The following is a 24,609-nucleotide window of genomic DNA, read 5'->3' as shown; positions in this document are numbered from 1 at the left end:
AGTTCTGGGGTGAACCAGCTGGACCTCTTGCTGGTGTCTCTGTGGGGGGGGGGGGGGGGGGGTTTCCCCAGTGGTCGAGGGTGTTGGCGCAGTCCTCGATCCAGCGTCTGAGGCTGTGGGCAGCGTCGTCGGTGTTGGAGGGTTCGGTGGGTGGGCTGAGAGCGAGGTTTGCATGAAGTTGGTCTTCAATGATTTTGCTCCAGCAGCGGCGGGGATCTGTTGGGTGCGGTGGTGTGTCGTGAGTTTCTGGAAGGCAAAGTGGATGCAGCAGTGGTCGGTCCAGAGGAGTTCGGTGATGTGGCTGACAGAGACTTGCGGGCTTGAGGAGAAGACGGGGTCAAGCGTGTGTCTGGTGGAGTGGGTGGGCTTTGTGACGAGTTGCTTCAATCAGGGTTGTGGAGTTGTTGTCATTGTTGTTCTCAAGGTGAAAGTTCAGGTCTCTGAGGAGGATGTAGTCGGTGGAGGTCAGGGAGTACGTGCTGATGAAGTCGGCGATGGAGCCGCTGAACTGGGGTCGGGGTCCGGGGGGTCGGTAGACTAGGGTGCCTCTGAGAGTGGAGTTAGGGTCTGTGTGGATCTTCAAGTGCATGTGTTCGGCTGTGCTGAGCGCGTCGCGTCGTCGGTGCTAGTCGAGACCCTGATGCTGTTCTTGTGGACGATGGCAATTTCTCCTCTGACTCCATTGGTGCTGTCTCTGCGGGTGATCTTGTAGCAGTCTGGGATGGCTATGGCGATGTCAGGTGCGGAGGAGTAGTTCAACCAGGTCTCCGTCAGGAAGGCGACGTCCGGGGATGTTGTGTTGAGCAGGTCCCAGAGATCGACGGCGTGTTTGCGTCCAGAGCGAGTTTTCAGTGGTATGCATCGGAGGTGGTGAGGTCTTTCTTGGCGGTGGTTCGTCGGCTCTGAGGCTGGTGTAGCTGCAGTTACGGCAGGTGACGGAACCGTTTGTGCGTTTCGGGGTGGCTTTGAAGCAGGTGTGGGTTCGTCTGGAGTTGAGAAAGTGCAGAGTGCTGGTGTCTTAGTGACGGCGGTCGTCGTGGCGGGTGCGGGGGCCAGGGGTTCTGGCGCTGGGCGCGGTCCAGGCGCAGACAGGCTTGCCTTAGGTGCGCCAGCGGCCGGTATATATTGGGAGGTGGGAGGGAGGAGCAGCTGGGAGGCGGGGGCAGCGAGTGGGCAGTCGAGGACGGGGCAGCGAGTGGGCAGTCAGGGGGCGGGGACGCAGGGGCGGGGCGGTGAGGGACAATGAGGGAACAGATGGCAAAAGGGCACAACAAACTAGGGAAAACGAGGGTCACAGAAGGCAAGAGGGCACAGAAATACAGGGAAAAAACAAGTGGCACAGAAGGCAAAAAGGGCACACAAATACAGGAAGAACGAGTGTCACAGAAAACAAGAGGGCACAGAAATACAGGGGAAAAAAACGAGTGGCACAGAAGGCAAAAAGGGCACAAGAGTACAGGGGCAGCTGAGAAACAGAAGGCAAAAATGGGCAGAGAGGCACAGGAGCAGCGAGGGGAACAGAAGGGAAAACCGAGCTGAGAGACACAGGGGCAGCGAGGGGTACAGAAGGAAAAAACAGGCAGAGAGCGGGCAGAGACACGGGGGCAGTGAGGGGTACAGAAGGAAAAACCGGGCTGAGAGACACGGGGACAGCGAGGGGAACAGAGGGAGGACAACGGGCACGGACCACGAACAGGCAGCAGGGGAAGACAGAACAACAGAAGTCACAGACACAACCATGAAATACAAGCAATACAATAAAACAATAAAGCGGAAGATTAACAAACCGACAACCTACCACTGGCCACCAGGGATGAGGCGCAGGTGGTAGCCTGCGGGTGGTGGAGGGCCTCGAACTTCCTCAGCAGCGGCAGCTGGGGCAAGGACACACAGGCGGTGCTGTGCGGAGGGGGAGCGACCTACCTGGTGGTGTCAAGGGTCGCTCTCCTCGCCGTACAGCGGCCAGCCTATATGGAGAGGTGGGAGGGAGGAGCAGCTGGGAGGCGGGGGCAGTGAATGGGCAGTCAGTGGGGCGGCCGCAGCGTCGGGCGGGACGATGGAGGGGACAGAAGGCAAAAGGGCACAGAAAACAAGGGAAAGCGAGTGGCACAGAGGCAGAAAGGCCACAAGATTGAGGGAAAATGAGTGTCACAGAAGGCAAGGGGGCACAGAAATACAAGGAGGAAAAACGAGTGGCACAGAAGGCAAAATGGGCACAAAAATACAGGAAAAACGAGTGTCACAGAGGCAAGAGAGCACAGAAATACAGGGAAAAAACGAGTGCCGCAGAAGGCATAAAAGGCACAGAAATACAGGAAAAACGAGTGGCACAGAAGGCAAAAGGGGCACAAAAATACAGGAAAAACGAGTGTCACAGAGGCAAGAGAGCACAGAAATACAGGGAAAAACTGAGTGCCGCGGAAGGCATAAAGGGCACAGAAATACAGGAAAAACGAGTGTCACTGAAGGCAAGAGGTCACAGAAATACAGGGGAAAAACAAGTGGCACAGCAGGGAAAAAGGGCACAGAAATACAGGAAAAACGAGTGTCACAGAGGCTAGAGGGCACAGAAATACAGGGAAAAACCAAGTGGCACAGAAGGCAAAAAGGGCACAGAAATCCAGGAAAAACTAGAGGCAAGAGGGCACAGAAATACAGGGAAAAACGAGTGGCACAGAAGGCAAAAAGGGCACAAGAGTACAGGGGCAGCTGAGAAACAGAAGGCAAAAATGGGCAGAGAGGCACAGGAGCAGCGAGAGGAACAGAAAGAAGGGAAAACCGAGCTGAGAGACACAGGGGCAGCGAGGGGTACAGAAGGAAAAAACAGGCAGAGAGCGGGCAGAGACACGGGGGCAGTGAGGGGTACAGAAGGAAAAACCGGGCTGAGAGACACGGGGACAGCGAGGGGAATAGAGGGAGGACAACGGGCACGGACCACGAACAGGCAGCAGGGGAAGACAGAACAACAGCAGTCACAGACACAACCATGAAATACAAGCAATACAATAAAACAATAAAGCGGAAGATTAACAAACCGACGACCTACCACTGGCCACCAGGGATGAGGCGCAGGTGGTAGCCTGCGGGTGGTGGAGGGCCTCGAACTTCCTCAGCAGCGGCAGCTGGGGCAGGGACACACAGGCGGTGCTGTGCGGAGGGGGAGCGACCTACCTGGTGGTGTCAAGGGTCGCTCTCCTCACCGTACAGCGGCCAGCCTATATTGGGAGGTGGGAGGGAGGAGCAGCTGGGAGGCGGGGGCAGTGAATGGGCAGTCAGTGGAGCGGCCGCAGCATCGGGGCGGGACGATGGAGGGGACAGAAGGCAAAAGGGCACAGAAAACAAGGGAAAGCGAGTGGCACAGAGGCAGAAAGGCCACAAGATTGAGGGAAAATGAGTGTCACAGAAGGCAAGGGGGCACAGAAATACAAGAGGGAAAAACGAGTGGCACAGAAGGCAAAATGGGCACAAAAATACAGGAAAAACGAGTGTCACAGAGCCAAGAGAGCACAGAAATACAGGGAAAAAACGAGTGCCGCGGTAGGCATAAAAGGCACAGAAATACAGGAAAAAACGAGTGGCACAGAAGGCAAAATGGGCACAAAAATACAGGAAAAACGAGTGTCACAGAGGCAAGAGAGCACAGAAATACAGGGAAAAAACGAGTGCCGCGAAAGGCATAAAGGGCACAGAAATACAGGAAAAACGAGTGTCACTGAAGGCAAGAGGGCACAGAAATACAGGGAAAAAACAAGTGGCACAGCAGGGAAAAAGGGCACAGAAATACAGGAAAAACGAGTGTCACAGAGGCTAGAGGGCACAGAAATACAGGGAAAAACCGAGTGGCACAGAAGGCAAAAAGGGCACAGAAATACAGGAAAAACTAGAGGCAAGAGGGCACAGAAATACAGGGAAAAACGAGTGGCACAGAAAGCAAAAAGGGCACAGAAATACAGGAAATACGAGTGTCATAGAAGGCAAGAGGGCACAGAAGGAGCTTTGGATTCACCTTGAATAAAGAAGACAGGTCCTCATCACATATGGACAATAGTACTGCATTTATACTAAATGTTTGAGATTGTTTGGAAGTATCAGGAATACATATCACCTTCCTGTATACATACTATTTCGCTGTCTGAAATTGAATCTTTATGTGTTTGAGAATACACACTTCCACACTGTGTCTCGGTTATATTATGGATTATCATTGCCCATTCGGGGCTTGATTGTGGAAGAGTGGGACAATTTGAACATTTTGTATCTATACGAATCGATGAAATTCATGGGAGGGATATATTACATTTGATCAATCATAATGTGATTCCTTTTTTTCCCCCAAGTGTTATTATTCCCACCCTTTTCGGTTGATCTATTGATTTCAATATTGTTTTTTAACACACATCACCACTACATGTTTAGTTCTTTTAAATGTTATAAGATGGCCGCCATTATAACTAGTGAATGATAAACACTTGTAGACCTTTTCTTTGAATGAATTTATGTTATGGATTATAAAATGGTTAAAAAAAAGATGCAAACTGACATTGAGAAAGGCGATGTGCTGCAACGAGTCTGTCGGGGCTTTTAAGGCTCGCACATTAAAGGACTTTGCAACCTATTACTCGTGAGTGCACTCATTCTTGGTCAGACACTTATTGGTTTGACAGAGTGAATGAATTTGTAGTGGCTCACCACCGCTGGAGTTTTGCACCCGGGATGTGAGGTGCGGCAAAGGGAGACGTATGTGCCTTGGAGATATATATATATATAGGGATCTGAAAAAACTGTATACGGCAACCAACAAAGTCCGCCATGGAATAGACAAACAAAATCTTTGCTACAAGCAATTAATAAAAAACTACAATCCGATAACATCATCGTGAGACAAGCGGACAAGGGTGGCAATGTTGTCCTATGGCCGCACCAGCTTTATATGGAAGAAAAAGTGGGACAACAATTGGCGGACCCTACATGTTACAGAAAGAGCAATATCCATATAGTCAAAGCAGCATGGAATGATCACTATCGTAAATTACTGGCCTGGAAGAGAGGGGGGTTGATTCCGGATGATGAATATTGTTTTTTAAAAAAGGAACATCCGGTCATCCCCACCCTTTATCTCATTCCTAAGATTCACAAATGTACTGATTAACCACCTGGGAGACAATAATTTCTGCCATTGATAGTGTAATGGAGAATACCTCTAAATACGTGGGTTGCAAGACTAGGTCAAGGGGCTGGCATCCTATGTGCAGGACACATCGGACTTTCCGCGCAAAATTGAACATGTGGTGGGGTGTTCTGATATGCTTTTAATAACTCTTGATGTAGCTTCACTCTACACCTCTATCAGGCACTGTGATGATCTCAAAGCTGTGGAGCATTATCTGAATCTGGGTCCCATGAATCTCTCCATGCATAACAAGATGTTCTCAATGATATTGGCATGTTTGGAACAGAATTTCTTTTTATTTAATAACCAGATCTACCAGCAGATCAGGGGAGTCGCAATGGGGGCCTGCTTCTCCCCTAGCTATGCTTGTCTGCATATGGGGCTGTGGAAGGAGCAGGTCCTGATGGGACAACACAAAGCGACAATGGAACAACATGCAATTGTATATCTACGATACATTGATGATCTGTTTTTAATTTGGAGGGGCACTGAGTTGAGTGCTAAAGAATTTGTGGACACGCTAAATAACAACTGCCTCAACCTTCAATTCACATCGACCATAAGTGCTATGTATGTTCATTTTTTAGATGTAGAGGTCTATGTAGACAGCGATTCTATCGCTACCAGATTGTTTAGAAAGTCCACTGCAGGCAACACGGTCCTGCATGCGACGAGTCATCATCCGCATCACCTGATACACAGCATCCCATATGGTGAGATGCTGCGTATCAGGTGCATCTGTAGTACGGATCTGGAGTGTGAGGCTGCACATGAGGCTAGCAAGCTGAGATTCTTGGCACAGCGCCTTAGACAGTGCTATTAGAAAAACTAGGAGCCTATCTAGAAGGGAGGCACTCACTCCTAGAACTAAGCAGACAGCAGAGAGTATGACAACTATAGGAATTCAACCCAGGGTTATATTGACGTTTAAAAGCCAACATCAGGAACTCAGAAAAATCTTTTACCGTAACTGGAATCTGGTACAAGGAGATCCAGTCATCGGTATGTTTGTTCCAGCTAAACCAACAGTGACCTTTAGAAAATCCACGTCAATGAGTAATGCCCTAGTGAGCAGTAGCCCTGAAGTGCTTGCTCCAACTACTTGGATGGCACAGTGCAAGGGGTTCTGAAGGTGTCCAAGCTGTAAGGCTTGCAAATTTGGATGTAACAAAACACAGTACAACAGCCCCTTTAAATCAGACCCTATCATGATTAACAAGAAATTGACCTGTAAAACCGAGTATGCAGTTTATGTGCTGGAGTGTCCTTGTGGGTTGAGGTACATTGGCAGTACCAAACTGCCAGCCCACAAAAGGATACTCCAGCACATAAGGGCAATCAGTGATGATGATCAAGCCTATCCAGTCGCTAGGCATTTTGAGGAAAAGCATGATAGTAACCCCTATACATCTCCAATATTTTATCATTGATATGGTTTTACCGCTCAAACGAGGTGGAAATCGGGAGGCGAAACTGCGCCTCCTAGAAACCCGTTACATGCTCAACACTAAGGGGCTCATTAGGATCGCGGACGGACTTGAGTCCGTCCGCGACCCCAGAGTAGGAGGGAACGTCCGCATGGGCAGCGGCGTTCCCTCCGTGCAGATTAGGATGTGACCGGCAGGGTGGCGGTCACATCCTCTATCTTGAACATTGCGACAGGTGCAGCTTCAAGCTGCACCCGCCGCAATGTTAAAAATGCATGCACCGTATTTACGTGCACAAAGCAGCAGGCACCGCACGGTGCCTGCTGCTTTGTTCACGCAAATGCAGGTGCACCCCCCACCCCCCCTTCACCCAGGGGGCCCGCAACAGGGCCCCGAAGTTTAGGTCTATATGCTTTTCCACGGCGGAAAAGCCGCCGCGGAAAAGCATACATTTTACACCATCCTAATATGGCTGGCGGTGTCTAATAGACACCGCCAGCCATGTTAAAGCTTTTCCGACGCGGTCGGAAGGCGACCGCGGCGGAAAGGCTGTGGACGGATTTCAAGACCCACCGCCCTCCTAATATGGCGGTGGGTCTTTCGAGGCTCCACAGCGGTTTTCCCGCATCCTCCGGGCCGGCGGTGGCTTCCGCCGGCCCGGAGGATGCGGGAAAACCGCTATCATAATCGGCCCCTAAGTATCCATAAGGGTTAAATGCCAGCTAGGGTTTTTACACCTGTCTCTGAATTTTAAGATTTTCAGATTGAAAACAGAGTGGGCTCACTTAGCAATGTGTGTGTGAATCAGCTGTTATGTATATATTCTAGATATCAATTTCGTTTTAAGAAAATGAAATGCATTGTATAGCCATATCTCCTTACACATATATGAAATTTAGATCATGATTGTTCTTACACTCTCTTTTTTAGTTTTCCCTTTTTTCATAGATTTGCACTATTTGCACAAATTCAGAATCGACTGGGTGATTCTAATGCAGGTTATTCAATGACTGACATTGTTTATGATGGCCCATTTGGGCATTATTGCACCTTACATCTAGCAGCATAACAAGTTGTGCACTCAACAGCACTTTATAGCCATGTATAAAATGGAATATGCATTGGATTGGCACACATACAGTATAATAGTAGGCATTTTTAGCTATGTGTAGATCCATTGGATCACTGCATAAAATTTTAGATGCCATATGTCAGTACTCATTTTTAACATTATTGCATTTTCTTCTTTTACATAAAAGACGATTTTGTAATTTATGTTGGGGTATGTATTGCAAAAAATGTTTTTATACCTTGTGTTTACAATGTTAGCATATGAGAGCATATTTATATATTTATTGGCTTATTATAAAATGCGTAAAAAGTTTTGCACTGAGAATTTGTATGCTGCTATTAGTAACTTTTTAGTTACCATGCATTTGCACTTTGACTTTATGCTGGGATCACTTTAAATGTCGCTTTTTCATTACGCAACGCGTCATGTGATCAAGACCCGAGTGGGGGTCAAAGCGCGTAATGGCGGACCGGCTGAGCACTAAATAAACATCACTTGATTGGCACCAAGAATCTGGGGTCCGTTTTTCGTCCTTTTGTCCGTGAGAGGCTACTGTTGACGGAGAATTTGGCATATATATATATATATATATATATATATATATATATATATATATATATATATATATATATATATACACACACACATACACACACACACACACATATATCTTCGAGGTATGGAGATGTTGAGTTGAGAATAATACATTTGCATTTCTCTATATACCCTTACATTTTGGATATTTTTCTCCTTGATATTCTGATCCCACTGTTCTTTTCTTGTCGATGTTTACACATACAATCAAAGCAAACAAGTAGCAAAATATGCAAACAAAACAAAAAAGTGTTTTTTTTATTTTTGATGTATTGTTTAGCAAGGTCGGTCACCCAGTGGTCTCTTTAGATTGCCAACCAAGTTCCAATTGTGGCCAACCATAAACAAGAGCTCCCACTTTTTTAAAATGTTACAAAAAAACTCACATAATTTGTATAGACTTGCTTAGCACAACTGATATGCCATTAACAAGCTGTCATTGAATTTCTCAGCAAAGAATGAGCACCAAGCCCAGATCAGAGCTTTGAGAAGCCTATATTGTAAATGTTTTCATTGTGGAAGTTTGGTTGAAGTGGAAGAAGGTGCTTTGCGCATCTCCTACTGCAATGTGCAGCACCTTGTAGCCTGGAGGTTCTCTATGCACATCTGTACAATGATTGTGCATTTCTGTTTCTGCAAAGGTATTCACTGCCCACAGTACTTTCCGTTTTGGTCTCCTGACCTGTAACCATTTAACTGCTCTTGTTGGTGCAGATGATACATAGATCATGGCACCTAGCAATGTACTCCTGAATTTTGTTCCTAAGAGCTGCCCAATCTGTGATCAGAGAAGCTGTACCACCTAATGGTGCAAATCAAACATTGTATCCACTGCTTCATGCTCAAAATCCACTGTGAAATAACGTAATGCACGAGAAATGTATAAGAGTTGGAAATGTTTATTTCCATTTTTATGCTACAAACTTAAAATCAATGCTCCTTTGTTTTAGTCATATGGTACATCATTCTCCATCCAGAGAAATAACTACCCATCATGCTGCAGTCCATTTATTAGTCTTGGGCTGTTTATGGCATGTTTTTTTTATTGTCGCAGGCCAGCAGGTCCTTGGCTAACTAAAGAATTATGTTTCTTGGTACAATAGCCCCTCTTGTGGCATATTTTCAGGTCTGGTGGCCTAATACACTAGCAAAAGGCCCTTTGCTTGTGGATAACAAGCCGCTCCTCACTTTGTACCACAATCGCATACCCATGACTTGTGGCACACTTGCCGGTTCTGGTCATAAGATACCCTAGCAGTTCTTGAGCTGTGGTACATAACAGGCCCTTTGCTGGTGGAACACAAGCAGGCCATCTTTTCATGGAACAATAGCAGGACCCAATCTTGTGTATCTTGTCATGTGTTGGACTATCAAGCCATAATGCTCTGGTTCACTACTGTGGTACATCAGCAGGTCCTTGGCATGTACTACACTTGTAGGATCGTATATTTTCTTATATTAACAGGACCTCAGCTTGCGGTATACTGCAAGGCTCTGGTCACGTGGTACACCAGCAAATGGACATGTGTGTGGTACACAATTTCCCACCTGATAGAACGTTAGCCAAGTGCATTCTTGGGGTACATCTCCAGGTCCTTACCTCACACTACGTTAGTGGGTCCCTGGGTCGTGGTATACTAGCAAATTCATGGCTATGTTACACTAGCAGGTCCTTGTCTCGTCTAGCAGGTCCTCGTTCTACAGTTCACTAGGAATTCCTCAACTCATGGAATATTAACCGAGTCTACTAGTCTTTTGGTCCAATGTAAGGGCCTCCTTCTATGGTTCACTACAAGGTACTCATCTCATAGTACATTAGTTGCTCCTCAAGGAAAACTAGCAGATGATGGTCTTGTGCCACACTAGCAGCGCCTCATTTTGAGCGAATCTAGTAGCTAATGCTAGTGTTGTTGATCTTATGCCCAGGTAATCATTGAGAGATGGTCATTGTCTAGTGAATATTAGTCAACTGTACTTCTCTGAAACTGGACCCAGCAGAGCGCTGTCAATACATGGGCTTCTTCCAGCCTTATAACCTGGCCAGCAAGTTTTAAAAGTCACTCTTTCATTTCTATCATTCTTCTACGAACTGGTACGTGTTCAAGTTTACGTCAAACTTTGTGCTACAGTGCAAGTGTTAAAATGAAACAGAACATAAAAGCTCTTGCCAATAGTCTATAGATGTTTTGGAAATCTTCTTGCTAAGAGCAAATTCAACAATAAAACCCTAAAAGAATAAAAGAAAAACTGTACAAAGCGGCCCCTTGTCTTCCTTCCAAGCATTGACAGCCACAGCTGTTGGGGCTGCACGAAAAGGTCTTGGCTCCACAGACACGACCTTGGAGAACCTTCTGCCTCTGAACAGCACTAGTCCTGTGACGGCAATACGACGCAGGCCAGGAGAGCTGTCCATCAGCCTCCCCAAAAGTTCTCCTCTTGTAACTGCACAAATCAGTCTCTCGTCTCGGGGTCTATGTCCGTCCTTTGAAAGTGTTCATACAGGTGTAGGATCCTGAGAATCTGTGTATTTCTTCCAGGGCTGCTGTAGGCAGGAAGCTGCAGAGGGAAGGAGGGAAACAAACACAATGAGAAGGCTTGCCAACCCCAGGGTGTCCTTGCAACACTAGACAAGGTTATCAATTTGGCCACAGACACGCTTTTTAACCATCCGTGACAATCTCATGCCTCCCGCTTCTGATAGTAGACTAAAAGCCTTTCTGCTTAAGACAGGGCTCTATTTAAACTGCTAACACTAGTGATCGAGACATAGATGGGGCTGCTTCCCTATACTTGCCCCACATGCTCTCTTGCAATACTCAAACGTAAAACTCCCAATTGATGACTAAATTGCAACCTGCTAAGCATCCCTTGATGATCCTGCACAAATGTAGTTTGTAGTTGTGTACCCTCAAGCGTCCCTGCGCTGGCAGTCGCTCAAAGCTGAGCTACAAGCAGTCACATCCCTTCCCCTTCAACACTCGCCCAAAAACAGACCACCTTCTAATGGAGAACCATCCACATTTTGTGCAGAACCACCTCCTAAAAGAGAACTACAACTACTAAAAATGGCCATCCTTCCCTATCCATGCGAGTCCTCCTTTTAAGGGTGAAGCCCAGCTAAATATGCGCAGCCAGCCCTTCCGCAGAACCACTAAATTCCGTCCACATAAACCGTAACTGAATATGGCCATCAACTCCATGTGCGGACCCACCTCTGTCCAAAGATATTGAACCTGCTCTATACTATGTACTTTTCAACTATCATTTTTGTAACTTTCTATATGTACGTCCGTAATTTACCCCAAGTCAACCTTAATTGTAGTCTTGTACCTACTCTCCGATAAAAATGCTTCTGCTTGTTTCAATAATCTTCACAGATTCGCAGGGTGACTTAAGACACCGATTGGAGGAATGCTAGCCCTCGGAGGCAGCAGAGGCCATGGACTCTGCCCACTGGTGGAAGGCAGCTCCAACATTATGAGATCAGTACCAGCTTAGTGGGGATCTCCCTGCCTTCTGCCCCAAAGAGGGGGCGGCATTTGCATAAAGAAGGAACAATATTCCTACTGGGCGCCCTAATTCATTCAGTCCCGCTCAGCATACTATTATGGTTTTCTGAAACAAACTTTAAAAGTGGGAGTTTGTTTTAGGAAATAAATCACTGGCCCTGGCATGCATGAGCTTTGCCTATCTATGTCAAGCCACGTGTGGCATTTCCTGCCCTGGAACATAATGCCACGTGTGGCATTTCCTAGTAGGGTGATCTAGTAATTGTTGCACCTACCTTAATAGTGTATGCCAGCCCCACTGTGACTGTAGACTGGCCTTCAAGACAAGGAATTCCAGTGGCGAACCCAGCTGATGCTCCACCAGTGGAAATCTGACAATTCCCCATCTCTAAATAGGGTGGGGGAATCACGAGGTTGAGAGGCTGGGCGTCGCGGCCTGCACCTACCAACTTTAAATGTTCTTTATATCATCGAGACACAACTTTTACAGTCACTCACTTTTCAGCTGCTAAACATGGGCCTCATCTACAGAAAAATTAAGCAGAACGGCGCTGCAAGCCATTTAGCTGCGTTGTGCTGCATCATTTGCAAATCACAGGGATGCGTTATATTAACAACAATATGACGTATCCCTGTGCTTTCCGCTGCGCTGCTGCACAATTGGCTGCATGCGCCAGAGCAGGTATAATTGCGTAATTTACATGGGTGCCTGCGCTGAGGGGGACCCTCCTGCACAAAATCAAACATTGATGGCATTTTCCTCTTTTATGCATGCTGCAAAATGCAGCAATCATAGAAAGAGGAAAAAGCGAGGAGAAATAAAAGTATTTCTCCTCGCTGCCTCTTTCTCCTCGTTGCGTCTGCTTACGCCTCCCCTGGTGAGGCGTAGAATTCTGACGCATTCCCAGTTTTACTAAATGTCAATCTGGGAATGTGTCAAGTTCCATGGCTGTTGTGTGGGAACACCCACATCAACACCCACGCAGAGTAATGCATGAAAGGGGCTCATATTTACAAGGCCATAAAAAGTCCTGTGGCCTTGTAAATATGGGCCAGCACACAGCACCACCGGTGAGTCACAAAAAGTGATACACCGGCGGCGCAATGAGCTTGTAAATAAGCCCCTATCTCTTTAGGTCTTTCGAGTCAATTGCCTTGAATGATCTGAACCAAGACCACACTTCGAACCACTAAGGACCACACTCGGCAGAGATTATTTTGGTGACCTTAACCAAACAGGAGAGAAACTTGAAGGGCTGAATGAAGCAGGGAAAGGAACTTGTGGAACAATTTTGTGCTCACAAGTGCAAAGCGAGGAAGTGGCACCAGCATCCTGCAAATACGAATGAGTTTTGGTCCAGTTAATCACTATAAGAGGAACTACAGCCTCACTTCCTCTACTTGTAACTACTTGTTTTTCTATAGTTTCGCAACTTGTCTTTCAAACTAGGCGATTTGGTTGGTTCATTTATGTGGTTTATGAAGTTAAACCCTCAATTTACTGCACTGAACACCTTATTAACCATGATCACCAAGCCCAAGAACTCGACATAAACCCGAATGCTTCGTGGCCTCTTCAAGAGTGAGAAGTGCTATAACACAGCACACTACAATATTTACCCTGTCTTTCTTCACTCTGAAGCTGTACTGTACTTTCCATTAGCTTTGAACGATCTATTTTAACTGCCAAACAAATCAACCAAAAAGTGGTCTCCCCTTTGTATACATTTAGTCTAGGGTCACTTTGTGTGATTTTTTCATCCCTTCAAGTTCTGAAGCATGTCTTGGTGCAACTGAGTAGGTCGGGGTTCATACCCTGCAGTCTTGACAGATCCCGGGCAGCACAGTTCAAGGCTACTTCTGACGAGAGGAATCATTTAAATAGGAACTTTGGCAGAACAAAATCAGTACAGCCCGAGGCAGACAAACAGGCTGCATCATGTGAAACAGTTTGAGTCACTGCGTGGAAACGTAAATAGGAAGCATGGAGCTGAACACAGGATATGAATCAGGAACCAGGCTGGGGGCAGGACTCGAGGCCGAGCCAGATATTATTGCTGGGCAGAAGCTTCCAATTCCATCCCGGCGAGCCCTGCGATCTGACAAGTGCCTTGAACCACATGTGACCATTTCGACCGGTCTGCAATTGTAGAAATTAGATATTTTATGAATCTCTAGACATGCAGGTTTACACTAGGAAAGCAGATAGACAGTTAAAAGTGTTGTAGTGTGGCATAGCAAGTACGGTATATCGGTATACCATAATTGTAACCTATATATCAAAGATAAAAATATCGAAAGTTAAGTGAATGTCTGGGATTTATTATTCTTAACTTCACATTTTTACGTACCTTAAAAAAAAAAAAAAAAATATATATATATATATATATATATATATATCCAGACACATTACCGTCATACATCCTTGACAGAGAGTCGTGGCCCAGTTTTGCTTTTTCCAAGTGCTATTTATTTGGCAACATCAAAACTCAACGCGTTTCGCAGCCTTCGCCGCTTTTTCACGTGAAAAAGCGGCGAAGGCTGCGAAACGCGTTGAGTTTTGATAATGTGTCTGGATTTTAACGGGGCGAGGCGAAACCCCGTCGAGGCCCGCCACGGAAAGGAGGTGCAGGCATGAAATTCGCCAAGCTTCTGGAATATATATATATATATATATATACATATTGAGATAGATATAATTAGTCAAGGTACATATATGTACATTGAAGAAAATAATAAATGTGATGTTTTTGCACATGAAAAAAGTGGAGCATTAGGCTTCAGTATAGTGTAGACATGTCTAACTGAGTCACAGATAAACGTATGCATGTATAGGTCAGAAACTTGTAGCTTAAACGTATGCATGTATAGGTCAAAAAATTGTAGCTTTTTCTCCTACAATGCTTACAACAGAAGAAAACAGAAATTGGTAAAGATCGGTCGGTAAATCAATCTGCAAGAGATCTATGCAGATAACCTGTGCCATGCGTCTACTGAATAACGAAAAGGTCTCAAATGCTCACGCAATTGTGGTTACTGAACAATTAATGCACTCAAGAGTGGAAAAGATGAACATGTTGAATGGATTAATGGATGATAGTTATTCCCTTGTTTAATCTTATCTTGTGGCAAATACTGTGTCGGAAATGGCTCAGTTGCCGTTAGAATGTCTCGGTGATAGTAAAATGAGTGCTATTAAATTGAATAATTGGGACCTCTGTTATTTACAAGGCTTAAAAATGGCAGCTTTGTAGTTTTAAGTGCTATGCAAAACAAATTATTATAATTATGGGCTCATTTTTAGTAAAACACTACCAGACACCGCCGCTGCCTGATTTGCCAACGACATCTTGGGGACATTGAAAACCTTCCTTGGGAATGAATTCCACCCATTGCTTACGATTGGTCTTGTGGTTTGTACTCCACAATTGCTTGCTTTCCATTTGTTTTACGCTGTACAGCTTGAGTTTGTCCCTTCCCTTTCCCAAACCTTATTTAATGAATTCTTCCACCAGTACTCGATTTCTGTAAACAGGCCTTTAAACCTTTCTCTTATCTTGTCACATTTGCTGTGCATTCAACAATTCAATTCAATTGCATGTCAGGCTCTGTCTTTCAGGGAGTTTGGTGTTTACGTTTCTTCCTCTGACTTCAAAGTGGGAGGATTTATGGGACATTCATGCAGGCTACTGGGGTAGTGCTTGAGGAAGGCTGTACCATGTTATTTTTTTCTAGCACACAACAGAAATTAAACAGCCAGTAAACAAAATGTACAGATATTCCAGAATATCTTAGATATAGAATAGCGCAAATAAAGAACATTTTTGGTAACTCTGAAGAGTGGTGGAAACATATATTTTAATATGATCAAAGCAAATCAGTACACTAGGTGATGACATTTCCACACACTTTCGTTTATGACCTGTATACTTTTTATCAGTAAAACTATGTATATCTGTGCAAAATGTATTGGTCATTTCCATTGAAGATGTGCTGCCTGTAATGGTAGTGGTATCAAACCATGCATATTCCATTCTATGCCCTTCCACCGTACTCTGCACCACTCCAAACTATGCCACTCCACTTCACAAGTCGTCTCTGCACTCCACTATATGCCACTTCACTCTACGCCACTCTACTCTACCTAATCTACTCTGCACGCTAAGCCATTGTACCCTGCTATGCACCACTCCACTCTAAACAATCTTCTCTATGCCACTCCACTATGCGTCACTGCACTTTACACCACTTTACTCAAAACCAGTGCATTCTACGGAATGCACTCTAGGCTAATCTACTCTGCAGCACTGCACTTACACCACTATACTCTACTCTGCAACACTTTACGCCACTGCCCTCCACACTATTTTACTCTAAGTCACTGCACTCTATGTCACTCTATTCTACTCTGCACCACTGTAATCTATACCACTGCATTCCACGCCGATTCACTCTGTGCCACTCTACTATACACCACAGCACTCTGATAGTCTACTGTGCAACACTGCACTTTCTGCCACTGAACTCTAACCCACTGCACTCTTCACTGCGCCACTCTACTCTAAAGAACTGTACTCTATGCCAATGCTCGAAATACCAATTTACTCAAAGCCAATGCACTCTACCCCTCTGCACTCTTATGCCAACTAATCTGCACCACTGCAATCTACGCCAATATACTCTACAACACTCTTCGCCCCTGCACACTACACCACTAAACGCTAAGCCACTCTATCCTACTCTTCACCACTATACTTTGTGCCACTCTACTCTACACCACTCTACTTTATGCCATTGTACGCTCCGCCACTGCACTTTACTCTGCACCACTCAACTCTATGCCACACTCCTGCACTCTACGCTACTACATTCTGCATCATCCATGCCACTCTAATCTGTTCTGTACCACTGCACTCCACTCTATAACACCACTCTACTCTTTGACGCTCTACGCAACTCCCTTCATACCACTTTACTCCACTCTCTGACACACTACTCCAATTTACTCCACGTCATTCTACTCCACTCTACGCCAGTCCAATCTATAACACTTTATGCCGCCCCACCCTAAGACAATCAGCTCTACAACACTCTATGCCGTTCCACTCTCCTACACTAATCCACTCTACACCACTCTATGGCAATCTACTCTGTTCCATGCCTCTCTACTCTACAACACACAACTCCACTTTACAATAGCATCTATGCCACTCCACTCTTCTCTACACCACTCCACTGTATGTCACTTAACTCTACTCCATGCTACACTCTTCGACTCTGCGCCACTCTACTCCCTCAAAGCCTCTCCACAACACTCCATGCTACTCCATGACACCCCACTTCACTCCACTCAACTCTACCCCTTCCACATCACTCCATAACACTCCACTCTGCTACACTTTACTGCCCTTCTCACATCACTCTTTTTTTACCCCACTAACATTTAGCCATGCTGAACAGTAACCACAACTCTGCTCAACTTTACGGCACTTCTCTCCACGTCACTCTCCTTACCCCACTAACATTTAGCCATGCTGAACAGCAGCCAGGCTGGTGTACAAAACAAGGCTAAAGCATATTGGCAAAACCATTAGCTCTTGCATAGGAGATGCCTTTTAATACTGTGTTATCATCTGTATGGGCTGGCAAAGAAATATGTTTTCTACAGTTGCAAAACATTATCCTGCAACCTAGATTCCTTTAAGATGTGCTACTCCAAGATTTCATGAGGTTTTTTAAGTCAAGGTTAGCTAGTTCTTAGCAAAGTATATTTACTGTGGGTGGTAGGTTTCAGCTGTGAGCATTAAGAATGATTGCTACTGTAATGTTGTGGTTGTAATTTTAAGGGCCAGCAAGTTATGAATGGCTCCTCTTCCCGTTTTTGTGGTGGTGATAAATGAAAACGACGGGCATGCTGATTTTATGCCATATCTACCAAGTTTTGCACACAGCATCTAATCTAATGGTAAAAGATTTTTAAAGTCCAATAGACGGCTTTGATGACAGTCGCTTACGGTTTATGATAGTGCAAATCCCTAACATCCCAGACGTGTGAGATTCTCATGGCATCCTCATAATGCTTTTGTGAAACCCGTGGGAATTTTCTTTGACTGTAAGAATGTATTGATTTGCTCTCCTACACTTTTTATGTAAATGCTCTATTTGACGTCCATTATAACTATAATATGCTCAAGTCGTGCCATAAGGTGCTCCTAAGCAGAACTAAATAAAAGTGGTCTAGTACTGTTTATTCTGAGAGAACGAGGATACAGTAACAACCACCACTAGATACTTTTTTCCTTCTTCTGAAAATGTGTTGCTGATGAAGCCTGGGCATACTTTGCACTATATAAAATCACCGCAGAGAAACAGATAAAAATTGCTATTTGTCACTACTATCCCAAAGGGAGCTTCTCATAAATACCATAATTATTGTGCAAAATCATGCCTGTTTAACGTGCCTGCTGTTGCAAAGAGGGTGAGCTCTTAGAAGCTGATTTGCCATGCTGTTTGAAAAGCCTTGCAAGACAGGAGATTGGATCCTTGCCATTTATCCTTTGTGTATTAGACTTGGGGAGGATATTTACCTTTTCAAGATAACAAGTAGATGCATGGTCCAAGGAAGGAGAAGAATGGCTTGGTTCAATTTAACTGCTTCCACAGTCTTCCGGGCCACCGTCTCTGGTTTCAGGGATGGAAAAAGGTTGGGAAACCTAAAAAAAAAAATCACAAATAGTTTTAGAAACTCCAGTTGGGAGGAATATTGATTTAACTGTCTATCAATTGTTGGGATTCTTTTAAATGATATAAGTGACATAAGGAATTTCAAACACAGATATAAACTAGGGACCATTTTATTCTGCATCAGTTTTTACAAGTAATGTTTTTGTGAACTGTCATAGCAAGTCAGGTCCATTCACACAAGTCAGTTGAGCCAATGATTAGAGACTCTTTGTTCACATCCAAATACCATATCTGCAGCCTACTGTACTCAGTACCAAGTCAAATCTTTTTAATCACTCCACGTCTCCATCACTCTCTCCTCACCAAGCCTAATACTACTCTGTACCGAGTGGATGTGAGCAGGCTGTGACTACACTATTGGACAAAAAAGAACTATGCCTCTCTGCACCTTTGTCACACGAAGTTCCTTTATATTTCCTGCCTGCCAGGGCTTGGTTATCTTATCGCATTCAAACTTGCCCAGAAGCAGGGAAAATGTTGTAAGTGGGGTTTTTTCAAAGCATTCAGCATATTACATAAATGCATTCATTTAAACATCCCCCAACTACAAAAACTGCGTGCTTTTGTAAAGGCCACACTAGCATACGCTCAAACTGGCAGAAATCATCAATTTTTCATATAATACATATATTAAAGCCATGCTTGTGTTTTTTTTTAAGCACGGGACCAGTCCGTGTTCTAAACTCACAGCTCTGCTGGTTACGCCTCCTTCCTGGAAAAAGGATCTTGGAAGGTGCAATAATTTTAGGTGCCATAGACCAGTTTCCATTTTATCACTCCTCTGTCTCTAATAAAAGGGCTACCGTTTTTACTTCAGTTGGCAATTTGGGCCACCGATGCTGGCGGCAGAGTTAGCCCGGGCTCGGATTGCCTTAGCATAGCATTAATCCTGGCAAGAACTGGAAAAACTCTGGCATTTTTAATAGAAAAGATTTTTTTATTTAATAAGCGGGTGTTTCTAGTCAAGTATGACTGACACCCCAGATAATCAGGCTTGAGAAAAAGTAGGTGAGAAAAATAAATGATGATTTCTGGAAGTCCAGGCTGTGGTATTACTTCACAACAGAGTAAGAGAATCAGCGGTGGGGTGAATTCTGTTGCTTACTGGATGTTGGACCACTGGGCTTAGCTCGCACTTACCTCACTTTCATGCCTTGAAACATCTCTGTGCTGGTGTGGAATGGTAAGACTGTGGTGGCATGGACCCCGGGGCAGTCCAACAGCCCCAAAGTCAAGCTCTCCATAAACGCAAAGGAGGAGGCCTTTGAGGTGCAGTAATCGATGGCACCAGGAATGGCAGATAGGGACAGGATGGAGTTCAAACACACGATGTGGCCGTTTTGTAGCTCCATCATTCGTGGGAGGAAGGCTTTTGTGGTCTAAAAAAAAGCAAAAAAATATTGAATGAGCTGCAAGAATAACATTTGTGTCACAGCAAGTTAAACAAAGTCTGGATCTCTGGGAGTTCCAGTGACATCTGATGTTATCATCTGCTCTGTAAACTGAGTTACGAAAGCAAAAATGTCCTTTCATTGAACTTTAGTTCAAGCCTGCTTTACCCTCAACGTGCCCTTAGAGAAGGATCATAATAGTTGATCTGAACTGAAACCCGTGCTCTCTTTCCAAGGCTTTATGTCTTAAGAAAGCAAAACTTGTCTAAGTGACCAGCTATCTTTACTTCTCACATAATGGGGTGCCCAGGCAATGTTTGCCTGACATGGATTCTTCTTCTTTAAATCTATCCCCTTATAACTCTGGGCTCTCTGGCCTTGTGCTTGGGATGTGGACGTACAAATACGGAATAACTAGAGACAATGAAGGGATAAAGTGAACTGGCATAGAAAGAGCCTGAAAAGTTGATATACCTATATTCTTTTGGTCTGCTCTTTCGAGCTATAATGGTACATATTTTATCTTTTACTGAATGCTAACGGCAACTTTATTAGTTTTCTGATCTTCTCATAAATCTGTGCTTCCAAATAGTGTACCTCCAGTTTTGCCTTTTTCTTAGTTGTCTAAGTTGCGAAAATCAGATTGTATTAACCAGGGCTGTAAGTGGGGTGAAAAAACTAGAGGGTCTCTCAGTGAGGCGTGGCCGATGTAATTAAGGGCGTGGCTTAAAACATGTAAGCTAAAACTCTGTACATAGCATAGTGTGCTGCCCCACTGGTATGTTGCTGCTTCTGTCCATACATTCAGATATTTAACGCAAGTAACGTTACACCTGCAAGACAGGACTATTAGCTTCGTTAATGGCTGTAAGTTGCATATGATAAATAAAAAGAAACTACATAGTTGTATATAATATTGAAAAAGCCTCAGTTCTTGAGGGCGAGGTTGTGGCGTAAGCTTAGAGGGGACTTTGGTACTGAGAAAGCAGGTTTCAGCCTGACATCCGTTCGACATCCAGTGACAAAAAATTAATGTGTCCTTGTGAAGTGTAACTGGTGCACATGTAAGGCGCTCCAACACCTTCAGCCGAGTTTGTGCTACATAAAACTGAAAAAAAACGAGTCTCTTTTAAGTTACATCAAAAGCAGTGAAGGGTGATACTACTGCAGAGTTACGTTTTGTTTTTTATTCGAGTTGTTTTTTTTTTCACCCTGACAGTGAGGGCAAATGGAGATCTCGATAGGGACCGGTCTCAGCACCTACCTTTAAGAACTGCCAGTGCTGTGCACCGGCAGGACCCCGTCCACTTCAAGCTATGGTATTAACTGCTAGTAAAGTCAATAGTCATGGTTTTATCATCAGGTCACAAGTTCCGATAGACTAAAAATTCACTTAGATAAAGTGTTTCATGTTTAATTGCAAAATGCTAAATACAATTTTTTTTTAATCTGCTTACATGAAAGGGGGCCAGACATTAGCAGCATACCATGGTCAACAGTTTTCATCAACAGATTCTGCCCTACCAATGGGTGTCAATGAATATGTGCCAATGGCCAGGATTCAGGCCTCTCCTGGGACAAAATCTGTAGAAGTTCCAGAATAAGGGGAGCTGGACCTCATTTGAAATTACCTTGCTTTTTGTTGTCTTTGAAAGGGGCCTTTGCTTCCCATTTTGAGCTACATTTTTGAAAAGGTTGTTTTAATTTAAAAAGAGTGAACCTTTCGAGGCTATGGACATCTGGCAGAATGCACTGAAACCATTAATTTAAACCACGATAGATCAGATAAAAACCACTTCACAAGTAGATGTCACGAGTTAAAATGATTAGCACACAGACTGAAGTCTAGGAGTAGCATAATTATTTAACAGTTGGTCGCTCTTTTTAACATGTTGAAGCGATTATGCAGCAACATTCTGAATCAAGCCTTTGTGCATTCCTAGCACATTCAAATACAGGGAACGAAAGCCAAGTTTAAGTCTGTGCATCGGTGCTTCTGAGGGATCCGACTCCATATGCTACTTCGCTTAGCTGTGCAATGGAAAACACACCGACCACAGGCGGCATATTTTATTTCATAGGCTGCATTACTTGTCAGCTAACGCTCTCAACATGGGCTCCCTCCCTTCACTATGTAATGGCCATAGAATGCCGAGTGGTGACATACTGCTGCGTTTGGCGTCACTGGGTCGCCTGTCTGACGCTGCCCGATGCCGAGCACGCCGTGGCACCAGCCACGCGCAAGTAACGCCATCTTATGCTGGCGGTCAAAGAAGCCCCTTTGCTGTGCGAAAATAATTTTAACTGAAACTGGGCGCAGGCCCCCGAAATCCATTGCGCATGTCTTTTAAAAATCCCTGCACTTATTTCCCAACTTACTGAATTACTAAAGGCTCCTCATACAGCATGAACACGGATAATTCATTACTGAATCAAATTCATGAAAGTTTGATTGGGTGGCAGAGTCCGAGCGAGACAGGTGCATTTTCTGGGCCCTTACCACACTTATTCCAACTCAGCAGACATTTCGTCGAACAAATCAGCTTCAAATCCTTCGCGAAGTGCTCACTGGCATGAGCATAATACATGAATGTCCTATTCTTTCTTAAATGAACGACAATGGCTGTCATTTTGGACGGGTGCAATAAGTAGTGAAATAGAGCAATTACGCTGGTGTCTCTTAACTTTAAATATGAAAACAATGCTAGAGTGCTCGTGATTGGTTGACTGAAATGTCAAATTAAAGAGGTTGATTAACAACCTCTCGAACTTCATATTAAAATAAATAACAGTTATTAATTCTCTTCACTTATGTGTAAACATCCTTTATGACTATTTTACTTCCTTTCTTCTTTTTTGCGAAGCTTAGAGCCCATGAATGGATGTTTTTTTCTAAATGTATCATTACGGGATGAAGCTTTATAAATAGAATATCATTTTCTGAGATTTTTGGCTGCTTCATAGCATTTGCGTCGACGTGCAGTCAGGCGAGGTTGGTGCTAGAGTTCTGAAGGACTCCAGATGACTAGAGGTGAAAATAGGGCCAATTGTGTGTGCTGGATGCTTGAGTTGTACTGTGCTAAAAGGTTATTTTAGAGTGGCCTGTGCAGATCAGAACCAAAGTACTGTGTTGGACATATCAGCACCCAGTGAAACTGCTGTAGCAAACACAGGCTGTGTGTGTGTGTGTGTGTGTGTGTGTGGAGAGGGAGGGGGGGTAGAGAGATGTCAAGTGGCCTAACCACCTTATCTGTCCTAGACTGTTGTGCCACCCCATACCTCTCTGGCCTCCACTGAGCCTCTCGCTGACATCTTCCACCTGCTCTCAAGTCAAAAAATGTCAACAGATTTCTCACCAGAACTGGTGAAAATCCACCAGAAAAGGTCCTAATATTACGACACTTTCTCAACATTCCGACACAAAACTTGCAAGTGTCCTATTTTGGTATTTGGATTCAAGCTGAAACTGGAGATTACACCCAACCCCATATCCTTTTACCAAAATGTGGCAAACTCGAATGAGATCATTAGCCTCATGCTCTGTCATGCATGTGCTCAAGCACAGTTTAACTTCGGCACACTATTTGTACTTGCTGGATGTTCTCTGATACATGCAAGCCCTGAAAGAGTTACTTCCTCAGTTGTGGCTTTATTCTGCTTTGAGCGAGTTACAGGAGTATCCCCTGGGAAAATGATTAAATGAACTACCTAAAAGACTCAATTGCAACATACCAACAGTATACTATTATCACTACTGATCTTCTTACCCAAAATTGACCTAGCGTGTTAACATGTTGGGATTTAAGAAGTGCATCATCGTCACTGTCCATCAGGCTCTTCCCATGAACCACTGCTGCGTTGTTCACCAAGATGGTAACATCACCCACCTGCCAAAAAGAATAATACAGATTGGTAAAAAAGCTGCTACTTTGCCAATCTTGCAGCATCCTCCAACATGCGGTTGTTTTATATTCTATATATAACAACTGGGTTTTTTGTTTGAACCTCTGAAATGTATTTTGTTTTAAACAGCACTTGCTGTGTCAAAGGTACCTATTTTTTCACCTAATGATTCTCCATGGTAAGGTTTGCTTTTAAACAGCATCATGCATCTTCTTTTGCCAAGTCAGAAAGTCTACATGATTTAGAAAAGGACAACTTACATAGAAATTCCTCAGTACAAAAGTATGATATTTACGACAGAAAACAAATGGAAAGAAGATGGAGCCTTATCACTGGCTAGTTTACAATATCAGAGTCAATTATCAACTATGTATTCGTTTCTGTACTATCATGCATCCAGCACTACATGCCCTCTACATTAACACAACACTGTGAATCAAACAATGTACTATGTAACCTTTAAATATACGAACAAAAAGCAAACCTGGAAATAGCAGTAAGTTGAGTTTGTCTTCATTACAAGGGTGGTACAAGCTTCCGAGGACCAGTTTCTGGCATTCCAGCCGTCTTCAGCCCGGCATGCTTGAATCCAGTGGCAAAGTGAGCAAGGGACTCACGTCTGAGCATACCCTGCCACACTTATGGCGGCCAAAAGTGGTACAAAAGGGGGTGGTGATGGACGGAGCATCTGAATCAATCAAACACTCACATCTAGTCAAAAGATCTGGGTTTAATCCATCACCGTTCTTTAGCCCACTCTGCCACCCCAGTTCAGACATGGCTATATGCAAATCAGTCT

General features: G+C 44.4%; 1 protein-coding gene across 1 annotated transcript in view; it reads right to left on the bottom strand.

The window, feature by feature from the left end:
- Window positions 1-9,146: 9,146 nt before the first annotated feature.
- DHRS3 (dehydrogenase/reductase 3) overlaps window positions 9,147-24,609 on the bottom strand; it is an 84,892-nt gene continuing 69,429 nt past the window's right edge. Inside the window, exons 3-6 of the mRNA XM_086921892.1 lie at window positions 23,675-23,794; window positions 19,657-19,895; window positions 18,360-18,485; window positions 9,147-10,819 (exon numbers count right to left, since the gene is read on the bottom strand). Coding sequence (XP_086778018.1) covers window positions 10,735-10,819; window positions 18,360-18,485; window positions 19,657-19,895; window positions 23,675-23,794 — 570 coding nt within the window. The 3' untranslated portion in view covers window positions 9,147-10,734. The remainder of the gene's footprint in view (window positions 10,820-18,359; window positions 18,486-19,656; window positions 19,896-23,674; window positions 23,795-24,609) is intronic.

The sequence above is a fragment of the Lissotriton vulgaris genome, chromosome 5 (assembly GCF_964263255.1).
Source record: "Lissotriton vulgaris chromosome 5, aLisVul1.2, whole genome shotgun sequence".
Lineage (NCBI taxonomy): Eukaryota > Metazoa > Chordata > Amphibia > Caudata > Salamandridae > Lissotriton > Lissotriton vulgaris.
The sequence above is the reverse complement of the archived record's forward strand: the minus strand, read 5'-3'. Positions and strand labels throughout refer to the sequence as shown.